At 37.0% G+C, this 22,148-nt stretch overlaps 1 protein-coding gene across 1 annotated transcript in view; it reads right to left on the bottom strand.

Annotated features, from left to right (window-relative positions):
- The window catches only part of LOC127581194 (unconventional myosin-XVIIIa-like), a 181,907-nt gene that overhangs the window by 63,397 nt on the left and 96,362 nt on the right, over positions 1 to 22,148 (bottom strand). Inside the window, 9 exon segments of the mRNA XM_052035300.1 lie at positions 1,915 to 2,155; positions 3,291 to 3,471; positions 3,632 to 3,791; positions 4,444 to 4,585; positions 5,486 to 5,572; positions 6,798 to 6,990; positions 7,819 to 7,909; positions 9,103 to 9,270; positions 21,112 to 21,256. Coding sequence (XP_051891260.1) covers positions 1,915 to 2,155; positions 3,291 to 3,471; positions 3,632 to 3,791; positions 4,444 to 4,585; positions 5,486 to 5,572; positions 6,798 to 6,990; positions 7,819 to 7,909; positions 9,103 to 9,270; positions 21,112 to 21,256 — 1,408 coding nt within the window.

Genomic DNA, 22,148 nt, shown 5'->3' with positions numbered 1-22,148 from the left:
AGCATACCCAGAGACTGTGTAGGAGAAGTCTAGCATATTGTCATACTCACAGCATCATTCTTTACAGACAATGTTAGGCTACTGCTTGACTAGTCTGTAGGACAGCACTCTGCTTAGATACCAGTCCCCTGATATATGTGTGAAGGACTAGTCTGGGAGAACCTTGAGCAGAAGGACTGCAGTGATTTAAAGCTGTTGTTCACCACCACCTACTCAAAAATAATTAGGGAAAGTCAATAATTGTTGGCCTTACCACTGACACCAGATCCTGAAAAATGAATAAATTTAAAAATGATCCACAAGCAACAAGAAATTATTCCTTTATTTTAGAGGTTATTCTTTTATAATAGCATTAACATCAGGATTACAGACTTAAAATGGTCAAAACACCTAGCGTTTAATTTTTATTGAGAGTCAGTAGTTTTAAATTCTTGGGCATTAACATATCAGAAGACCTGTCCTGGGCCCAGCACATAAATGCAATCATAAGGAAAGTGCACCAGTGTCTTTACTTTCTTAGGAGGTTAAGGAGGTTCGCCTTGTCACCAAACGCTCTAAACAAACTTCTACAGATGTACTGTTGAAAGTATCCTGACTGGTTGCATCATGGTCTGATACGGCAAGTCAAATGTGCAGGAATACAAGAAGCTGCAGAGAGTAGTGGACTCTGCCCAATACCTCACAGGCACATCCCTCCCCACCATCGGTAGTATTTACAGGAGGCGCTGCCTCAGGAAGGCAACATCCATCATCAAAGATCCCCACCATCCTGGCCATGCCATCTTTTTGCAGCTAGCATTGGGCAAGAGGTACAGAAGCCTGAAGTCCCACACCACCAGGTTCAAGAACAGCTACTTCCCTTCAACCATTCAGTTCTTGAACCAACCAGCAAAACCCTAATCACTACAGTTTAACAACACTTTGCACCAAAGTGGATTTATTTTGTTCTAATTGTGTTTTCTCTTGCAAAAATTGTGTTTAATTTTTGTTTTTCTTGTGAATGCTGCGTATCTGATGCCACGTGCCTGTGACGCTGCTGTTAGTAAGTTTTTCATTGCACCTGTGCATACATTTACTTGTGCATATGACAATAAACTTGACTTTGACTTTATTGGATTGAGGATAAAGGGAGGCAAGATCAAGACAAAACAAGGTTCCTGGTCATAAGCAAAGGAATGATTTCCAAAACATGAAAACCTCTAACATAAAAGAGCTTGATGAATAATTAATAACTGGTATTGGTGTGCTTGAATTTTGTTTATACAAGTAAGGAACTCTGAGCAGTAAGATAAGCATTAACCTTATTGACCATGAGGAGCGCTGTTTTAAATGTTTGCATCCATTTAAATGATACACTGTATAAATTAATTTGTTTTTTATTGTCATATGTACCAAAGTACAGTGAAAAACGTGTTTTGCATGCCCTCCATACAGATCATTTCATTACTACAGTGCATTGAGGTAGTACAAGGGAAAACAATAACAATGCAGAAGAAAGTGTTACAGAGAAAGTGCAGTGTAGACAATGAAAGTGTAGGCAATAAGGTGTAAAGCCATGTTACCAAGTGCAAAGGGGTGAATTTTAAAAGTGAAAATGGGTTGGGGAGATTTAATTTTTTTTTAATTTGACTTGTTCCCAGCCAAGTTTATGAAGACAGAACAAGCCACTACCAGCCAAGCAGGTGACAACCAAAACAAAAAAACATGCTAATGTCTGGGCTTCTGAATTTCTTGCTAGAAATTCAAGGCCATCCACTCCTACCCATGTAATCCATACATTAATAACCAGGCCAATGCTTCCTAAATAGCTTACTTCTGTGATTAAGAAACTATAAGGACCTTTTATGACTTTTTCCTTATACAGATGTTGTACACAGATTTCCTCAATGTGATATGTGATTGAAAAGAACCTACCTTGTCTATATATTCTTAGAGCGTCAAGAAGTTTGCAGCCCCTAATCTGGGCTCGAAGAAGTGGTACATCCAGCTGCATTAGGCCTGCTTCAAAATTTTCTGCCTGGACATCAGTTTCTATGATTCCAGACTTCAGAGAAGAGGTTGGAGACACTTTTGTTTCAGTGAAGGCATCAGTTTTTGGCAACAAACAGTGGATAAAATGAATCCTGGACTTTTTCACTGTATCAATAAGAGCATCCTACAAAAATATAGCTGAATTAATCCATGTTTCAAATTAACTTGCATTCTGTTAGCAAAATCAAGACATATATTAATTTTGATCTTGTGATTATGAATTCAAATTTAGAATACATAATTTAACATATGCAAAAAAGGTGAACTGTAAAAGTGCAATCTTTAATATGTTGTAGAAACAGTTTTGAGGCTCATGAAGTTTTAACGTTAAAATTTTAATGCTATTTTTAGAGCTTCTCTAATAACAAGTGGCATTTTACAATTCTGACCAAGTTATATTAAAAATGATAGGGCAAAAAAACTATAAATCCATCTAATAGTTAAAGTGAAAAAGGATTTGGTACAGCATTAGTAAAAAAACAGCTAAAATTACCATCTGTAAATGAACAAATTTGATTATTGTACATTAATATTAATAAATGTAATTTAATCCAGTTACCAAGTTAGAACTTATTGACTTTTTTTTAAAAGCAATCTCTAAAGCTTTTAAGATTCAAAGAACATGGAAGGACACTATTTGGCTCAAGTGAGTTTGTATCTGCTCAATGTAATCCAGCTAGTCCCACTGCCCTGCCCTCTCCCCACAGTCCTGCAAATTTGTTCCTTCCAGTTACTTATTCAGCTCCCTCTTGAATGCTACAGTGGAATCTGCCATCATTAACTCTAGCAAAACACTGCAGTTTGTAACCACATGCTGTCTCAAAATTTTAATCATATCAATTTTGTTCTCTTTGCCAATCATTCTCATATCATATTCCCTATTCTTTGTCAAAGAGAACAGTTTCCTCTTTCTATTCCATCCATACCCTTTATGATTTTAAATACATTTTTGTACCCCTTTTGGAATTGTGCCCTGTAGTACAAATTACCTTTTCTTATACTTCCTACCAAAATGTAACATTTGAAAGTTAATTGATCCAATTAATTGCGCAATTCTCAGAGATTTTAAAACATTGTGGTATTGCATAAAGCAATTCAAATTAGTATTGCATAGAAGAAAAACCGTTATAAGCAGCAGATGAATAGATACCAAATAATTCTTTAGACAATCATTAACTTCTAACTCTTCCCCACGAACATGCACCCAACTCTTATCATAAACACAACATACCTAGAGGTTAATTTAATAATTTACTAACCACTTGGAGTTTAATCTGAATGCATGTTGATTTCTTCTTTACTGCAGCTACGCCAGTGGTGAAAGTCTTTCTCATGCTTGTAGCTCTTCTCAAAGTAAGCTGGGATCCACCCTCCAGGCCAGCAATTGAACCAGACAATACAGTTCCGGCTCTACCCATAAACAGATTGCTAATGATTTTCCTGAAAAAAAGAATGCAATTGTACTGTAATTATGTAATAACATAAAAAAAATCAGAAAATCACATCAAAATTCAAAATCTTCACAAAAATCAAAACTGTATACATCAAAACTGTTTCTTACAAACTCTTCAACAATTTCTTTGTAATGAAAACTACTTACTTTTGAGAGTCTTGAAGTAGGGTGGCAGCATTTTGAGTAGCAGGGTTCTGTTTTGCATAATTCAACCAACCTGTTGTATCATACTCCACCCAATTGGTATTGTAGCAATGACCTAGGATGAAATGATGAGGCTTGTTGCTTTTCAACAATGGGCTTTGGCCTATAAAAAAGGAAATAAATTGAAGGTTTTTAAATTTCTCCTTTCTCATTAACATGCAATGGAAAACTGTTATTCTAGATCAGATCCGTGTTGCATATCTGAAAAAGGGATATGTTTTTAGTTATATATTTTTGTTATAAAAAACAAAAACTGAAGCGAATGCTGGTCAAACTTTCATTGGCATGCATTCTGTATTGTTATTTGTTCTGTTTTATTACATAGAATTTACTGTTTATTAAAAAAAGGTTTGTAACTCACAACAGTGTCTTAAATCACTCCTTTTTCTGGGAAATTCAATTTAAGGAAAACCCTTTTCTAGGCTATAAAATACTGTAAACTTTAGGGCAATCATAAAAAAAATTCAAGTTTTGAAACCCTATTCAATACTAATTTACTGTGGTATTTTACTAATTACTTCAAGTTCAGAAAAATATCAACAAATATAAAAGTACAGGTGTCAACAAATAACATTTTGAAAAATAAACATCCTATTCTACCAAGCCTAATCTTATTGAATGAACATACCAGTGTTCAATGCTCATGGATATAGAAGTCAACCACCATTCACTCTTAAAAGCCTCTTTCAAAAATACGCAGAAAATAAAATATTCAAACAGTTTTCATGCTAATTATTTTAGTTATGGGTAATCACCATTCTTGTCTCCATCTTGTCGACCGTAGTATGTGAACAGTCGCTCTAAAAGCGTGTCTTCACTTCCATCAGGTTTTAGTGCTTCTTCATCCAACAGCCAAAGTAGTCCTCTTGCTTCATCTGTCCTAGCCAATGTTCGAACCTAGCAACGAGATGTAAAATGCATTACTTCTTAACTGTGTATTCCAGATAACACTTCCATAGCTTTGTGATCTATACAATATTTTCACTCACTCAATAATAATTCAGCAGAGAAACTCATTTCCCAAAGAAGTGGGCAATGCTTTCTTCTCAATGATGAGTGCAAAATACATTTTATTGTTTTATTACATCCGAGACATATATATACAGACACCCATATTGCACAGAAGTACCATACTAACAGTAATGCTAATATCTCATGAAATATTTAAAAAGTCTTGATAGCATCCGGCTTAATGGTTGCTAATAATAAATTATTTAACCATACAACTTAAGACACATTACAATAAGCGAATTGGAGAGTACATTCCATTATTATGAAATCAGATGGGCTTTTTTTTAAAAAGCCCTTTTTTTTAATCAAGGCAAAAGTTGTTTCACGTGTATTTTGGTAAAATTACATTTCAAAAGCATAAATTATTTGAACACTCTCAGGCAGTTGACAAGTTTGCCTTTAACCTAGCGTAATTATATAATTTAAATTTATAGATTAAATACTTCAGTGGGTTTCAGAATAATTAAAAGGGAAATACACTTCCATCTGTCTCGTTATACAGGAATAGGAGGTGGATGAATTAGGAAAGGGAAAGACAGAGTTTGTGGGTTCTTCAACTAAATATTGGGTGGCTCAATGCTAACTACACTTCTTTCCTCAACCAGCCAATGGAGAAGAAAAGTACAACTTTTCAGAAGGGCTATTAAGTTATTCATCATGTTGTGATGTCCATACTCACAGAAAACAAGACAAATCTTAATCACTACATCTCATGCCATCTAATATAAAATATATGTATAATGAAATGCCATACAATGCTTCAATGCTCATGCCTCAGTTCCTTACCAGCGCTTGATGAGATGTTTGATCTATGGCACCTACAGAAAAAGGACAGCTGGATTCTACTTCATCTAAATCAAGTTCTATGTTTTCCTGTATGGGACAGAAGAAATAGAGAGCATAATTCTGATTAAAATTGCAACTCAATAACATTGGTATAGATATATTAAATGACAAGATATTAATAAAAGAAAGAATGGCAACAATACTCAGTAGATGAGACAGCAAAAGAGATAACATTTCACGTCATCAATGATATCTTACTTTGGAGAAGATACTAATTTTGAGCTTAAATTGGCTCTGCTGGAACATTGTAAGAGGCCAAAAGGTTGAGAGATTGGAATGGGAGTAGATGGAGAATTCAAATTACAGAATAAAAGAGTCACCCTTGCAAATTGAACAACGGTTTTCAGGAGTACACTGAATAGGAAGGAGTACAAGTGCTTCATCTGGAAGTCTGGGTCCCTGGATAGTGGGAAGGGAAAGGGTAAAAAGACAGGTGGTGCATTTCCTGCAATTACATGGGAAGGTGCCATAAGAAGAGGAATTGAGTCTTGCTGAAGAAGGAAAAGTGAACTGGAATCTCACAAAAGGAATGACCTCTTCAGTGTGCTGAAAGGGAAGGGAAGAAGATATATCTGGTGCTGGCATCCTGTTGAAAGTGCCAGAAATCACGGAAGGAATGGACAGGGGAACCCCATCCTTGTGCTGAGTGGGAGGAGGAGGAGTGAGCAGGAAACGTCTGTGAGCCCTGAAAACTACAATGGAGGTGTAATCACAGCTGAGGAAAAACAAAGACATTTTGGAAGTACTGGTAACGAGATGTCATCATCAGAACAGATTGGATGGAGCCAGTAATACTGGGAGAATTGAATAAAGTCATTACAGGAAACAAAGTGGGAAATGGTGTATTCAAAGTAGCTGTGGGAAATTGTGCTGATAAGAGATATTGGTTGCTAACCAGTTATGATAAAATATTATTGACTCAAAACATTAACTCTGTTTCTCTCCTCACAGATGCTGCCTGACATTCTCTGTTTTTATTTCAGCATCTATTTTGTTTTGCTTTTTCACAATAAAATAATTCTGTTCAAATTCTTACATTACCAAATGTCATAAATTGCAGAGGGTACCATTACCACAATAACCCAATATTGCTCAGGTCTATTTGTTTGCCTGAATACACAATTCATGAACAGTGGATGCAAATTCATCCATCTTATTAGCTAAAAATATTTGAGTTGTTATTTACAGACCACAGCTTGCATAAACTGCACTTAAAGGGATTTGTTAAGGCATGCTGTGATGTACAACTAACCTCCTTATATCGGTCAAGCTCTTTCAAAAACGTTCGTTCATAGAAGAGCATCTGTAAGCGTTCCTGTGCATAATTGTGGCAGAGTTCCTCAAAAGTTGCAGCTCTCTCAGGTGATGTGACCTTTGGATTCTGAAATCCAGGGGTATCCACTATCATTATGGAACAAAGTGAATGTTGAGTGGATTTAAGAGCCCTATTTTAAATGGAAAGCAGCGTTGTCAGAAACACCAAACCTGATTAAAATCACAATAGTCTGTATATTCCTTGGCTTTACAGATTTGAATCTCTTTGGTATTGGATCATACTAAACCTGCAAGCATAGATATCTTGGCAGCTTCATAACAAACCCTTAAATGTGATAACAGACTTTTGAATGTCAAACACAGTTGGAAAAAATATTGTTTTAAGTATTGTGTTTTAAACTAAATACCTATGGCATGTGCTTTGCACCAAAAAAATGTGATTTCAAAGGATATCAGTAATGAAATATTTCTCCATAGTCCATTATGTTTCAGTAATATTAATCTTCAATGTTCAAATATATTTAGCCAACATCACAAAAAAATGTGCCAAAGTACTTTAAGTTTGATGAGAAAAATAAATGGAAGACAAGCTGTACCAGTTGCAGTTGGGACAAAAAGATGGATTTAAAGGAAAAACTGAAGAGAGAGATGGAGAGGAACAACCTTTGTGGGGTATGTGGAGAATTCATAGAATGAGGCTTCAGTATCAAAGGAAAAGTAAAAACAAGGTAAATGATCAAGAAAGCAGAAGAACAGAGTTCAAAAGAGTTCAGGATGATGTGAACAAGAGGATATAAGACTAGAAGTTATGACAAAGATAATATTCTGTAACTATTGGTATTTATAAATATTAAGGAGTGTTTGTGCAGTAAAATTCTGTACCTCAAAGATTAAGCAAATGTGAATTGTATGAATTTTGGAAGATGTCTAATCCACAAATACCTCTTTGCAGTTACATTAAATGTCAATCCAAGCAGTGAAAATAATGGAAGATTCACCTATTAATGAGCGAGATTAGCACCATAAACATCTCTCCATACAAACTAGATGCCATTCCTTCTAGACATTCCATTGCTGTTATCTTGGGGCCTATTAAAACACGTACACACATATATTATAAATCCATGCACAATCTCTTGCACCTTTTTTTTCTTAAAAACACATGTATATCAGAACTATTTACAATATGTGGAATGCATACCTAATATTAGTTTGACAATTTATGAAATCTCATCAAGACCAATATATTGACTTGTATGTTTAATTAACAAACAATTTATTCTCACAATAATTATGAGTTATTTTGCAAAGAAATAAAAGTAAAAATCATAAATTCAGATTTATACACAAATCTGATTGTAGTGATCACTACTTGAAGTTGACAATCAATTTCCCTGAATTTGTGAACCATATACATCTGTGTGATGGCACACATTCATAAATCAGTGGAGCTCAGTGGTATTCATAAGATTAGGACTAAAGAATGTGTGTAAATCTACCGAATGAAATCAATGACTGTGGCAGCCAGGGGAACAATTTCACAGTCATGCGCCATTAACCACTTCTGCAAGTATGGTTTACAGCACAGAATAACAAGAAAGCAGACTTACTACTCCAGATGATGACAACTTTATGCCACATCTTACTTGCACATACAGAAATTTATAACACTTGAAGGAAGCAATTCAACTCACCTGTGTTCATGCCAACCAAAAGAAAGCTATCTGCCCTATTCTCATTACCCAAATTCCATCACCTTGTAGATTTCAATAGAACAGCTGCTCATCTAGGTACTTTAAATGTGAAATGGGTTATTCTTCCCCACCCACTCAGATAGTGGGTTCCCAATCCCCATCACTAAACAGGTGAAAAATCTTTTTTGTAAACTTGCCTCTATCCCTTCTAATACCTTAAACCTCTGCCACTCTGTTCAAGCACAATATCCCAAGCTAGTGGTTGAACCAAATTATATTCTTTGCAATTCATGGCCTCCCACTTATTGATTTCAATATTTGCCTCATAACAGTGCTGAAATAAAAAAACAATCTATTGACTATAATGAACATTGGGATATTGTGAGACACTAAGGATACTTAACTAAGCTCAGGCATATAAATATTAATTATTGTTTCTAAATGGTAATAACTAATCATACCTTAATCAAGCACTTTGACAAAATGCTGATACATTAATTAAAAAGTGTATACAATCCAGAACGTTTCCCAAGGTTATATGATAAAAATCACTGGTTATAAAAATGATATATCAAATAAAAGAGTTACCTGAGCCATCGCCCTGCCCACTCTCATCTGGCCCTTGCCGGAATGAAGTTGACCTCTGAACCTTTAGTTGATGCTTAAACAATGCAGAGGATAATTCTTCCAAATTGCAGCCTAACAGGTAGGCTGCTTTTTGGCCCCATTCATGTCTAGCAAACTGTCTCCTTCCAGCTGGAATATGCAATAATAAAAATCAGTGTAATGATCATTTGGAGATGACTACAAAGTAAAACACACATTTAATACACAAGAGCTAACTAAACTAGTAAAACAACAAAACTAACAACATTGCAACAGCATCTCAACAGTTAATTCACGATCAAGCATTTGACACCAAAATCTGACTGGCACCTGTAATCGAGATTTCAGTCAAGATATCTGTTACATATATATTATCATGAGTAAAAGTGAAATACAATTATAGTCCATTTCTTTATTCATTTTAGGTCCACTCAGATTTCGCATTCTCTTACAAGTGGTTACTTATATCATTTATGCACTTATACAATGCAAGGGTAGAGAAGAAATCATTATGACCCTTATTTATCTTTGCATATCCAAAATTAAGATTCCACTACAGAAAAATAAATATAACAAGATTTGTCATGCTTTTAAAGGAAAAAAGAGCAAATATACATTCTGATTTATGAGAACAAACATTGTAGCACTGCAAATTGAAGAAAAGTTGATTTAACACATTAAGATATTAAAAAAATGCAGATTCCTTAAGTTGTTACTGATGTACACTAAAAATCAATTTCCAGCATTCAAAAGCAGTAATATAACCACCAATGGACCATTATCTTCTGTTCATAGATAATGACAGAGCTTGTTCTGGCCCAACTACATCATCCTATTCCATCGAGTAAGGACAGGCCTCTGCCTGGTTTCTAAAATTTTAAAATGTTTTTAAAGCACTGCACTTTCCTTAAATCAAATTATTTGCTAAATAAGTCATCCTCTCAGTTGAGATTGACCATCATAAAAATGTAGGCATTGCATATTTTAAAAAATGTCATGATGAAAACACAGGTTTACGAATTTTTGCAAAGCCAGATTCACCTGATGCTGTGAAAAAAGGGTTGTAGAAATAATCTTTTTGAAATGGATTTTCCTCCAATTTAATCATGATTTGTTCATTAAACTTTTTTGTATTACCTCCCTTCTCAATAAATGAAACTCTATGAAGGAATTGGGTTTTAAACCCTGATGTAATTTAATCTATTTACAAATATGGTCGAATGACTTCACTGATATCTTTTTCATTTTGATAAATAGCAAAACTCTTCCATTTAACCAGTATGCACCGATAGCATAATGATGAAGTGCTTTTGGAAGAACAGGCTGTGGTTTTATGAAAGGACCAAAGCTGCCTCCTGTTTCCTCATCTTTTAGGGTGACTGTGAGCAAGGTACATGGTATGGAGATGTCAGATAAAGACATTGCGACCTTTGCTTGTATAGCAGATGGCTCTTATTTATTATATTTCTGAAATGTTGTGGAAGAGAGCCTTATTTTGGATTCACAGAAGATACAGTATCATAATCTACAGGAATACATTTTCCACATGACCAATTCTATGTAAACTTCTAAGAATATTCTCAGAACAAAGGACACATCGTAATTTGTACTCTTTGCAAATTCATAAAAGTAAACAGATGAATCAGTGAAAAGGTTTCTGAGTGTTCCTTCTACTTACACTGGGACATTAAAGGATAATGTTACCACCAATTAAATTGCCTGTGCCCTAAAGTTAATGGAAAGGTGCCATGAAATGGTTGGCACAGATTTCAGTATGTTTGAATGTCAGTATTTCTCAGCATAAATGCCAGTAAGTGATAGCACTCAAGTGCAAATCCATAAGTCACAAATTTATCAGTCAAGATCTATCAGCCATTTGAAAAACACGATGATGCTGGAGGAACTCAGCAGGCCAGGCAGCATCTGTGGAGAAAAGCAGGCGGTCAACGTTTCAGGTCAGGACCCTTCTTTAGGACTGAAGATAGGAAAAGGGGAAGCCCAATATAGGAGGGAAAAGCATAGCAGTGGTAGGTGGACAAAAGAGGGGATGCAACGGGAAGGTGCAGGTCATGGTTACAGACAGAGCTCAGGTGTTCTGCGAAACGGTCACCTAGTCTGCGTTTGGTCTCACCAATGTAGAGGAGGCCACACTTGGAGCACCAAGTTGGAGCATCTCCCCATTGCCAGTCACTTCAACTCCCCCTCCCATACTATCACTGATATGTCAGTCCTCAGCCTCCTCCACTGCCAGGAGAATTCTAAGCACAAACTGGAGGAACAGCATCTCATTTTCCGTCTTGGAACCTTGCAGCCTAACGGCATGAATATTGAATTTGGTAATCCCCAACCCCCCTTCCCCACAAACACCTCTCCCCTCCCACCCCCCCCCCCCCCCCCCCCCCCCCCCCCCCCCACCATGCTTCTTCTCTTCTTCCCTTTCCTTGTCTGTTTTCCCTCTCTCTTCTTACCTTTGACCCATCCCCCGGTGGATCTGCTCTCTCCTCCTCCCCTGTACCTGCCTATCACTATCTCTTACCTGCATCTACCTATCACCACTTTGTGCCCACCCCGCCTCCTTCTTTTGTCCACCTGTCACTGCTCTGCTTTTCCCTCCTATATCGGGCTTCCCCTTTTCCTATCTTCAGTCCTGAAGAAGGGTTCTGACCTGAAACGTTGACCGCCTGCTTTTCTCCACGGCTGCTGCCTGGCCTGCCGAGTTCCTCCAGCATCATAGTGTTTTTCATCTAGATTCCAGCATCTGCAGTCCTTTGTTTCTCTGTAAGCCATTTTATGGCTACACACAGGACTGAGTGCAGAGAAGAAAGTCACTGCAATTTCCCAAGTTAGACACGGCACAGGATCAATGAGCCCATTCAAATGAATGGGATTGTCGGGAAAGAAAGGGAAAAATATGTTACTTTTTAATTAATTGTTTTTTTTGTCACTATTTTAATGAATTCAATGTCTTTAAGTATTGTAGATGACTTTTTCTTAAATTTCAAAAAAAATATTCCATTATTAATAGCCTTTGTTTCTGAATGTCAGAGAAATATAGAAGCATTGAAAAACCAAGGAATTAGTTGTGGACTTCAGGAAGGGGAAGTTGGGAAAACAGGCATCAGTCCTTATTGAGGGGTCAGCAGTGGAAAGGGTGAGCAGCTTTAAGTTCCTGAGTGTCAACATCTCCAAGGAGCTGTCCTGGGCCCAACACATTGAAGCAATCATGAAGAAGGCATGGCTCTACTTCGTTAAGAGTTTGAGGAGATTTGGTATGTCATCAAAGACTCTTGCAAATTTCTATAGATGAACTGTGGAGAGCATCCTGACTGGTTGCATCATAGCCTGGTATGGACCCTCCAATGCACAGGATCGCAAGAAGCTACAAAGGGTTGTAGACTCAGCCAGTTCCATCACAGGCACAACCTGACCCAACATCAAGGATATCTTCAAGAGGTGGTGCCTCAAGAAGGCGGCATCCATCACTAAGGACTCTCACCATTTGGGACACGCCCTCTTCTCGTTACCACCATCGGGGAGGTGGTACAGGAGCCTAAAGACCTACACTGAACAATTCAGGAACAGCTTTTTCCCTCCATCATCACATTTCTGAACTGTCCACGAACCCATACATAGAACCTCATTATTCCTTTTTTTTTGCACTATTTATTTTGTAATTTATGGTAATTTTATGTCTTTGCACTGTACTGCTGCTGCAAAGCAACAAATTTCACGTCATATAAGACAGTGATAATAAACCTGATTCTAATTCTCAACTCTGACAAGGAAATCGCCACAAGGCTGAGGATGGGAATTTTGCCAGCTGTCAAAAGCTTCCATAGAAATTTTAGGGGCAGGGCTATTTTGGCCCAAGTACATTACTCCACCATCTCATCTGTGGACCTTCCATCACTCAGCTCAAAGAATGTTTGGGCAAGCAAAATGCACCTTCCAGGTTTAATCAAGGTAAAGTCAATGGAATGCAGAGCACAGGCAACAGTCCCAGGACAGCAAAATCAACCTTTTATAGAAAATTTCTGACACAGTAGGCCATTTGGTACAGCATGTCTGTCCCAGGAAGTGATAGTAGCTACATGGGAGCAGGAAATGAAAGGAATATTTAAAACAAATATGCAATCCTATGGTAAAAAAGCTTTGCGTATTTTCAAACAGCAAGGAACTGGAAATTTAACGTCCAAAGAGACTTCTGTTTTTCATTTGCAGGGTTTGAGTTTCATTAATAATTATTTCTAGTCATTAATTGTTCTTTGTAAAGTGGTGACAAGCTATCAACTTCACCCATTTCAGACCACCTGGTGAAAGTAACCCACAATGCTTGAAAAGCAAAAAAAACTGCAGGTGCTAGAATAAACAAGGTTCTGAAATGGAGAAACAGACTTAACAATTGAGATCAATAGTCCTTCACCAAAACTGGAGAAGTGAGAAAGCAAGAATGTTTTAAGTTGTTGAGAGGGGAAGGATAAAGGCAATGTCTGTGATAGGCAACATCTGATATAGAATGCAGACCAAATGATGTCTAAGTGACATAATGTTTTCATAGAGTTATACAGCATGGAAACAGGCCCTTCGGCCCAATTCATTCATGCCAACCAAGGTGCCCATCCAAGCTAGGCCCATTTGCCCGCGTTTGACCCATAACCTTCTAAACCTTTCCTATCCATGTATCTGTCCAACTGTCTTTTAGAAGTTGTTATAGTACCTGCCTCAACCACTTCCTCTGGTGGCTCGTTCCATATACATATCACCCTTTGTGTAAAAAAAGTTGCCTTTCAAATTCCTATCAAATCTTTCCCCTCTCACCTTCAACCTAGGCCCTCTTGTTCTTGATTCCCCAACTCTTTGAAAAAGAGTGCATTCACCCTATCTATGCCCCTCATGATTTTATACACCTCTATAAGATCACCCCTCATTCTCCTATGTTGCAGGGACTAACATTCTTGCCTGTCCAATATCTCCTCATGTTTGGCCCAAATCTCTCCAAACCTTTCCTGTCCACGTACCTGTCTAAATGTCTTTTAAACGTTATATTTGTACCTGCCTCTAACATTTCATCTGGCAGCTTCCTGATGACCAAGGTTAAAGGGCAAGATCAGGTACAACTGTCATGCCCCCTGTAGGTCATTCTCCAGACAGGAACAGAATGCACAGAACATGGAAAAAGGCCATTTCAGACCTTCAAGTCTATACTAAGACCATAAGACATAAGAGCAGAATTAGGCCATTCGGCCCATTGCATTTTTTTCAATGCCATTTAATTAATAGATCAATGAGGGCAGTCAGGGAGGAAGAAAAAACAAAAGAATATGCTGGAACCTCAAGATGCAGAACACAACAGCCAGTGGAAATCAAAATGCTGAAAGTACACAGCAAATGAGGCAACATCTGCAGAGAATAAAACTGAGCTAATGTTATAAGTGCATCAGAACTACACATAGACATAGAACATAGACATAGAACATAGACATAAAACAGTACAGCACAGGAACACACCCTTCGGCTCACGGTATGCCAAACTAATTAAGCTAATGACACCTAATCCCTTCTGTCTACCTATGGTCCACATCCCTCCAACTAGTAAATTTAGTAACAAGTCACAAGAGCTACAACATGCCAGGTAAAAGATACTGTTCCTTGAGCTTATGTTGTGTTTTGCTGGAACAGTGTCAGATGCCAAAGACTGAGAGGTCAGACCGAGAGGGTGATGCAGAACTAAAGTTACAGGGAACAAAAAGCCCAAGGTTACTTTTGCAGACCAAAAGGAAGGGTTCTGCAAAGCAGTTACATAATCAATGTTGGTTTCTCCAATGTAGTGGAGACAGGGAACTCAAAGTAATAGACACCGCAACGATAAAAAAAATATCATTACATGATGAGACTTTTAGGGGAATTTGAAGATGTTTGAATTTGCATAGACCCAATGCCCTTGACTTTCAACTGGTAGAGGCTGAGAGTTTTGGAAATGCAATAACTAAGAATTCATAAATAAAAACAAAGTACTGGGAGTACTCAGCAGGTTGGGCAGCATCTGTAGAGTGAGAAATAGAGTTAGCATTTGAGGTTAATAAACATTCAATAGATTTCCAGAATTTGCGGGTTTTTTTTTGCTTTTCAACTGTACAAGTCATTGGTGAGACCACACTTGGAGTATTGTGTGCAGTTCTGGTTGCCCAGCTATAGGAAGGATGTCATTAAGCTGGAAAGGGTGCAGAAGATATACGAGGATGCTACCAGGATTGGAGGGCTCGTGTTAAAAGGAGAGGCCAGATAGGCTGAGACTTTTATCCCTGGAGCATAGGAGGCCGAGAAGTGACCTTATTGAGGTATACAAAATCATGAGGGGCATTGATAAGGTGGATGGCTACAGCTTTTCTCCCCACCAAGGTAGGGGAGTCTAAAACTAGAAGACATAGATTTAGGTGAGAGGGGAAAGATTTAAAAGGAACCTGAGGGGGAAACTTTTTCCACACAGAGGGTAGTGGGTATTTGGAACCAGCTGCCAGAGGAAGCTGTAGAAGCAGGTATAATTACAATGTTTAAAAGATATTTAGACAGATAAATGAATGAAAACAGGTTTAGAAGGGATGTGGACCAAATGCAAGCAAATGGATCAAGTTTGGATAGGCATCTTGGTCGGCATGGATGAGTTGGCCCATGGGACCTGTTTCAGCGCTGTATATATCTATGACTCAATCACCTAGGATTCATCCATGGTCAGTGACACTGAATATACTACAAGGTGGTGCAGAGATTTGCAGTCCACTCCCAAAATTCAGTTTCATTGTGCTCTGGAGATCAAAGACATAAATTAGGAGGATTGGGTGGATAGGTGGCTTGGAAACCCAGTAACGATGAGAGTTAATCGGAACCAAATGTTTCAAATATTTATCAAAGGAGCATAATCAAATTTATTCAAGGTTAGGAGGAAAATCAGCAAGTAATTTTTACTAACTAAAAGGGCAGAAGAAATCTGGTAATCCTTCCCTCAAAAGATTGGATTTGGAAAAACTGAAGTTTTCAACACCTATCAATAGATTTCTGTTAAATAAATCAAAGGACTGGAAGCCAAGGCAGTTAAAACAGATCAGGTATGATTCAACTGAAATGACAACCCAAGTTCAATAGGCTGCATGACCTACTCCACTTCAAATTTACTTTAGCATAAATTTAGCCAAGATAAGTGAGGGAAAAAAAACAGAGAACTTTGGAGAATTAAAGAAACCAGCTTCTCTATTCATCATTAAGTTGTTGTATTCATTTGGGATTCTGGACCAATCATTCACAATAAAAGGCAATTTGCATAAAATATTTGAAAATTTGCATCTGCAGTAAAATGAAATTCAAACATTACACGCATTAGTGGAGTTTTGCAGAATATGTTAGATGAATGATTGGTTACATGTCAAGGTGAAAGATGAAAAAGTTTAATAACATTCAAGTTCTATGAAGACCGAGACTATGCAGCAAAGTAGCAACATTTCAAAGAAAAACAGAGAATATATGTACGTATAAGCACAAAACAATGAACAGTTCTTTTACCTTCATCACCATCTGGTTTGTAATGGAACAGCATGCAACATGCAAACAAAAAAAAAGTGTTAGAAGGTAGTTTCATTTTTAAAAATTCAGCAGTTTAAAAAACATCATTGCACTACAAAACATGCACAATAACGCTTTCCATGGCTAACCACTTTTTTCCAACAATCATATCTGCACCATTTAGTTCACACAAAAAAGTACTTGCCAGAATTCAAGATAAACATAATAAGACCAGGATTTTAGATTGCTGTTCCACATGCCAAACAAAGTCCAAAACCCAATTCTTATTTTACAATAGCTTGTAGGTTATTAAATAACTAAGAAAAAATGCATGTTGGTCAGAACTCTTCCTTGGCAATTTCAGTTGTTAGAGAGCTAAAATGATCAAGCAAAATGTTAGCACAACTTCTTCGAAAAAATTTAAGCCATGAATAAGCCATATAAATTTAATAGATGCATTTAAAAATAGACCACCCATATTAGCCCAGACTTCACTGTCAATTACAAAAGAAAGTCGCTTGACATCAGCTTCCAAGGTGCATGCTAAATCTTTGCAAGAAGCTGTGTTGTTGATTTCTCCTATCCCAACATTCATTTTGGCAACACTTGTAGTAACCTGTGACATCCAAGAACAATGAAATCATCAAAATCTGAGCAGTGAAACGGGCTGAAGGGTTATCTACAATAAAGCATGTAGCAAAAGAATCTAATTAAGCTTTTAATTATTTTAAAGATAGGGAAATAAAGAGTGAGACGTACATTGGATTAAAGTAAAAGCAGAATATTAAACAAACAATAAAACAGTAAAACTCTATTTCAGCTTCATTCAAGAAAGCTTTTTGTCGTCGTTGGTTTTATAAGAATACTGCACAGATCATTCACATTAAGTCACTGATATTGTGTTGGTTGCATTTGTGAAGAGTGCAAAAGGACATCATGTGGAAGGGCAGGGAAATCCTGACAACAAATTCCAAATTTCCACATTTAACTGCACATGTAAAAGCTAGAAGTTGCTTTAACATTACACAGTTATGATGACAAGTACCCTCAATTTCAGCATCATTACAAATGCAAATTCTAAGCTAATAACTCTGCTGTAGTTCTAAAAATGCAACTACGTTTAGTTTTTAATCCATTGAAGAAAAATGATTGCATTGTGTATGGTCTAATATACCAAAAATTGAAATATACTAAAAGTATTATACAGTGTTTGACACACAGAGTAGTAAATTAGTAAATCCAATACAAGGGTCATGAATGGTTGTGAATTGGAATGGAAACTTTTGTGCATGTGGGTAGTTAGGTACATGCATTGATCGCCCTAACAAATTCCTTTTTTATATATTTTTTTCAATGCAGGTATAAATTGTCAGCTTCTTTAATACATTCAGAATTTAAGTGGTGACTTCTTCTATGTTAAGGTCAATTGATGCTCACTGGGAGTTGACAGTATGCAGGATGACAAATGAAGCAGGGAAAGGGTGCATCAGTATCAATTTTCATATTTTTTAGGCCATGGGAGAGAATATGACTTCAAATGAACAGGTTTTCAAAGATTTTTCTACCATATTATATCGAAGTATAACCATGGATTAAATGAAAACCCTTAAAATACTTTGTAGCAGTGCCATCTTGTGGAGGAATTACAAAATAACAACGGCAGCTTCAAGAGATATTCAAATATAAAACTAAATCTACTTCAAATGACTGCAACATTTCAATATGTTTCTCCCTATTCTTCCTTCCCGAAAATAGGCACACACATACCCATATCCCTCCGAAACACTGGCAGCCCTTCAGAACCTTACCCAAATCAGCACTTCCCATTCAAGCCTAGACAGCAAACTATTGGGAGGTAGTTTGACCAGAGGACTCATGACAGAAATTTGAACAACTCATTCACTGATAGGCTTTCATTAAAAAAAAGCAGGCCAAATTTGGAAGCTACATTTGAAATTATGGGATTCTACAAATGTCAAACTACGCACAAATATCCTGTCAATCATATTACCAAATGTAAAAATGGTTGTAAATTAGCATAAGTGACTGGTGTAGTGCATTAGAAATATCCGCCCTTCTGAAGAGCAACCACAATTGAGTAAAAACATAGGAATACAAGTATATATGTTACTTAGCTTGTCCAACATTTAATGAGATTATTGCTGATTAATGACTATCTTTGCTTACTTGGTACCTTTTGGTTATTCAGCATCTGAAAAGGCGTTAAGTATCATACTTCATGAACCATTAGTACTGCATGGCATCAGGGTTGTGGGATGGAGAGGAGAGAGCTTTTACTATTAACTACCAATTTCAGCAATTAAATCACAGGAAAAACAATACCGAATAAGAGCAAGGCAAATAAACAGAAGTTACATATCACATTAAATGATAAAAGTTTTACAAACATTTGTGAGAAAATAAAGGACTATTAATTACTACATGCTTAATGGAAACATACACGGAAAACACTCAAGTTTTTACTTGCATTCCAGTGAGTAATTCAATAGAATACCAAAAAGCAATATTAATTCACATTTAAAAGTATAAAAAGTTATCTACTCTAATTCTCAAAAGAAGTAGTAATAATTAACAATGTAAGTATCAATATGACTTATCAGCCTCTGGTTCCCTGGAAATACTTTTACAAGCAAATATCAGTTTTCTGCTACTTACTGAATCTAATTGATCAACCTCAACATGAGTGCTATTTTGTTTTGAACATTTTAAACAGAAACTGCCACAAATCTTCTTAGTTTTATTTCTCCACTCCTCCATAAGAAGAAATAATTTGAAAGATCTGCATGTATTTACATTTGAAAAAGTATAATAAATCAATTTTTTGCAGGATCCATTTCTCTTTAAAAATCACTTAAAGCTTATATTATCAAACCACATTTAAAATACAAGTCCATGTTAAGATGATCCAGTGAGGTGTTGGAATAGTTTAACTGCCAGCACAAGATCAAGTTCTTGTGGATAACAAATAGAAAGCCATATTACGTGAATTACATACCTGTATCTATGGAAAAGATTTTGACTTTTGGACAGCTCAAAATAAAGGTGAGCCATTGTTCACTCAAGAGCAGAAAGCCTTTTTAGGGATTTGAACCAACCAGCACAACCCTAATCACTAGAGTTATCAACACTATGACCACTTTGATCATTTTGCACTAAAATGGACACAAGGGAAGAATGCGAGCTTATCTCCTCCTGCTTCAATATTTCCATTAATCTTACGCTAGCTTAAAGGCATGTCTATATAGCCATATTGTGAAAAGAGCTTTGCAATGATGTCAACATAACAATGTCTAAGAGCTTCCATGAAGTAAAAGTGTTTTTTGGTGTTTATAGGTAAAATCTATAGCTGGACAGGCATGATAGTGTAACGGTTAGTGTAACGCTATCACAGTGCCAACGACCTGGGTTCAATTCCAGTTGCTGTTTGTAAGGAGTTTGTATGTTCTCCCCGTGTCTGCGTGGGTTTCCTCTGGGTGCTCTGGTTTCCTCCCATATTCCAAAGACGTACAGGTTAGGAAGTTGTGGGCATACTATGTTGGCGTCGGAAGTGTGGCCACACTTGTGGGCTGCCCCCAGAACACTCTACACAAAAGATGCGTTTCGATGTACATGTGACTCATAAAGATATCTTACCTTATCTTAAAATCTGAACTAAAAGAATATGATATTAAAAATGTTATTTCTGAATGAGCAAACTAACAGACAACTGTTGTCTGGAAAATGAATTGGATAGTGCTTTTTTTTCCCAGCTTGTTTGACTGAAAATTAACTTCTGAGTAAATCATGCTTGTGACCTTTCCAGAATCAAATCAGGCCAATCATTAAATACAACAAGTACTTCCTAAGCAAAACCAACACAATTTATGCATAGGGGACACATACAATGATATCTATCATAGACTCATGAACCATACCTTACGTTTCTCCCCAGCACCAGCCCTTCTTCAGTGCTCTGACTAACCTGTCCACCTTTATTGTTGTTCATCTCTCCCACAAATCTGTAATCATGCCATGTTCTCAATGCCCCTACTCCATTCACCCACCCTGGCCACAAATGGACAATGGCTGATTTATTAATCACACCACCAACCTCATCCTCCTCCACCCACCTTAGGCAACAAGGTTGGCTAATTCAACTGGCACCATAAAAACTGTCCGATTTCCAGCACCCTATATCCTTCACCTACCCTAACCACAAGATTAATCACAATCCCAACCCCCAAAGCACTGGCTGCCCATTCCCGAATGCAAGAAGACTAGCCAATTTCTTCCCTTGCATACTTGCCCATTGCCCAACCACCATACTGGAAATGTGACATTAAATAATATGAGAATGAAATTTCTGCCAAATAAATGGAATTAGAATAGCCCTACATAAAACTTGATTATCAAATCTTAATGAGTTCAACACAGTACCTTTAGTGGCACCTGCTGCCCCCAAGTGATAAATGGCACCCAGGATGTGCCAAAAAGCTTTCTGTTCTTCATTTGAAATCCCAAGCACCTTCAAAGCAGCCTGAAGTTTGTTAAATTGCTGAGCTGCCTTTTGCTTTTCTTCAGGCTGTAAAGACAATTAAAACAAATGAATATTTGACCACTGGATCACATAATAAACAAAATCATTATCACATATTTTCAGTTCATCCACTAATAATATGTAACTAATTAAAATTGTTTACCATAGCAGAGTATACCAGTACTTAGTGTGAACTCAAGGAATTCAAAACCATCCTAATCTATCACAGAATGGAAAAATGGTTTAATTGTTTATCGTCATTGCAGCTATCATCTGGCAAGTGATACTTCAAACAAATGAAATGACAGCGATCTTACAGCCAACTGGTCTCATCATATGATCAAATCTTCATAAACCAATTTGTTACCTGCTCATCCTCTCTTCTCCCCTCTCCTGTCCGGTAGAAGATGCAAAAGCCTGAGAGCACATACCACAAGACTTAAGGACAGCTTTTATCTCGCTGTTATTACACTTTTAGAGCTCTCAAATGCTAAATGATGAACTCTTGATCTCCCAATCTACCTCACAGTGGCCCTTGCACTTTATTTGTCTAACTGCACTGCACTTTCTCTGTAATTGCAACACTATATTCTGCATTCTATTTTTCTTTTCACTATCTTGATATAATTATGTATGGCATGATCTGCCTGGATGGCACGCAGAACAAAATATCTCATTACATGTGACAATAATAAACCAATACCAAGTTCAGCCAGAAATGTCAAGTGGATGACCTACCTTGGTGTGCTCCTGAGATTTGGATCATTGCAGAGACCTAATTTTTAGGATTTCAGCCAATTGGATTCTATCCTCATGATACTGAGAAACAGCTGTGACCATTGATTACAGCAAAAGCTATGGGACCAGAAAACATCCTGTTTGTGATACTCAAAACTTGCAGTCAGTGACTATCGGCATTTCTTCCCAAGATATTCCA

Source organism: Pristis pectinata, chromosome 21 (assembly GCF_009764475.1).
Source record: "Pristis pectinata isolate sPriPec2 chromosome 21, sPriPec2.1.pri, whole genome shotgun sequence".
Lineage (NCBI taxonomy): Eukaryota > Metazoa > Chordata > Chondrichthyes > Rhinopristiformes > Pristidae > Pristis > Pristis pectinata.
Note: the sequence above shows the minus strand (reverse complement) of the source record. Positions and strands in the feature narration are given on the sequence as shown.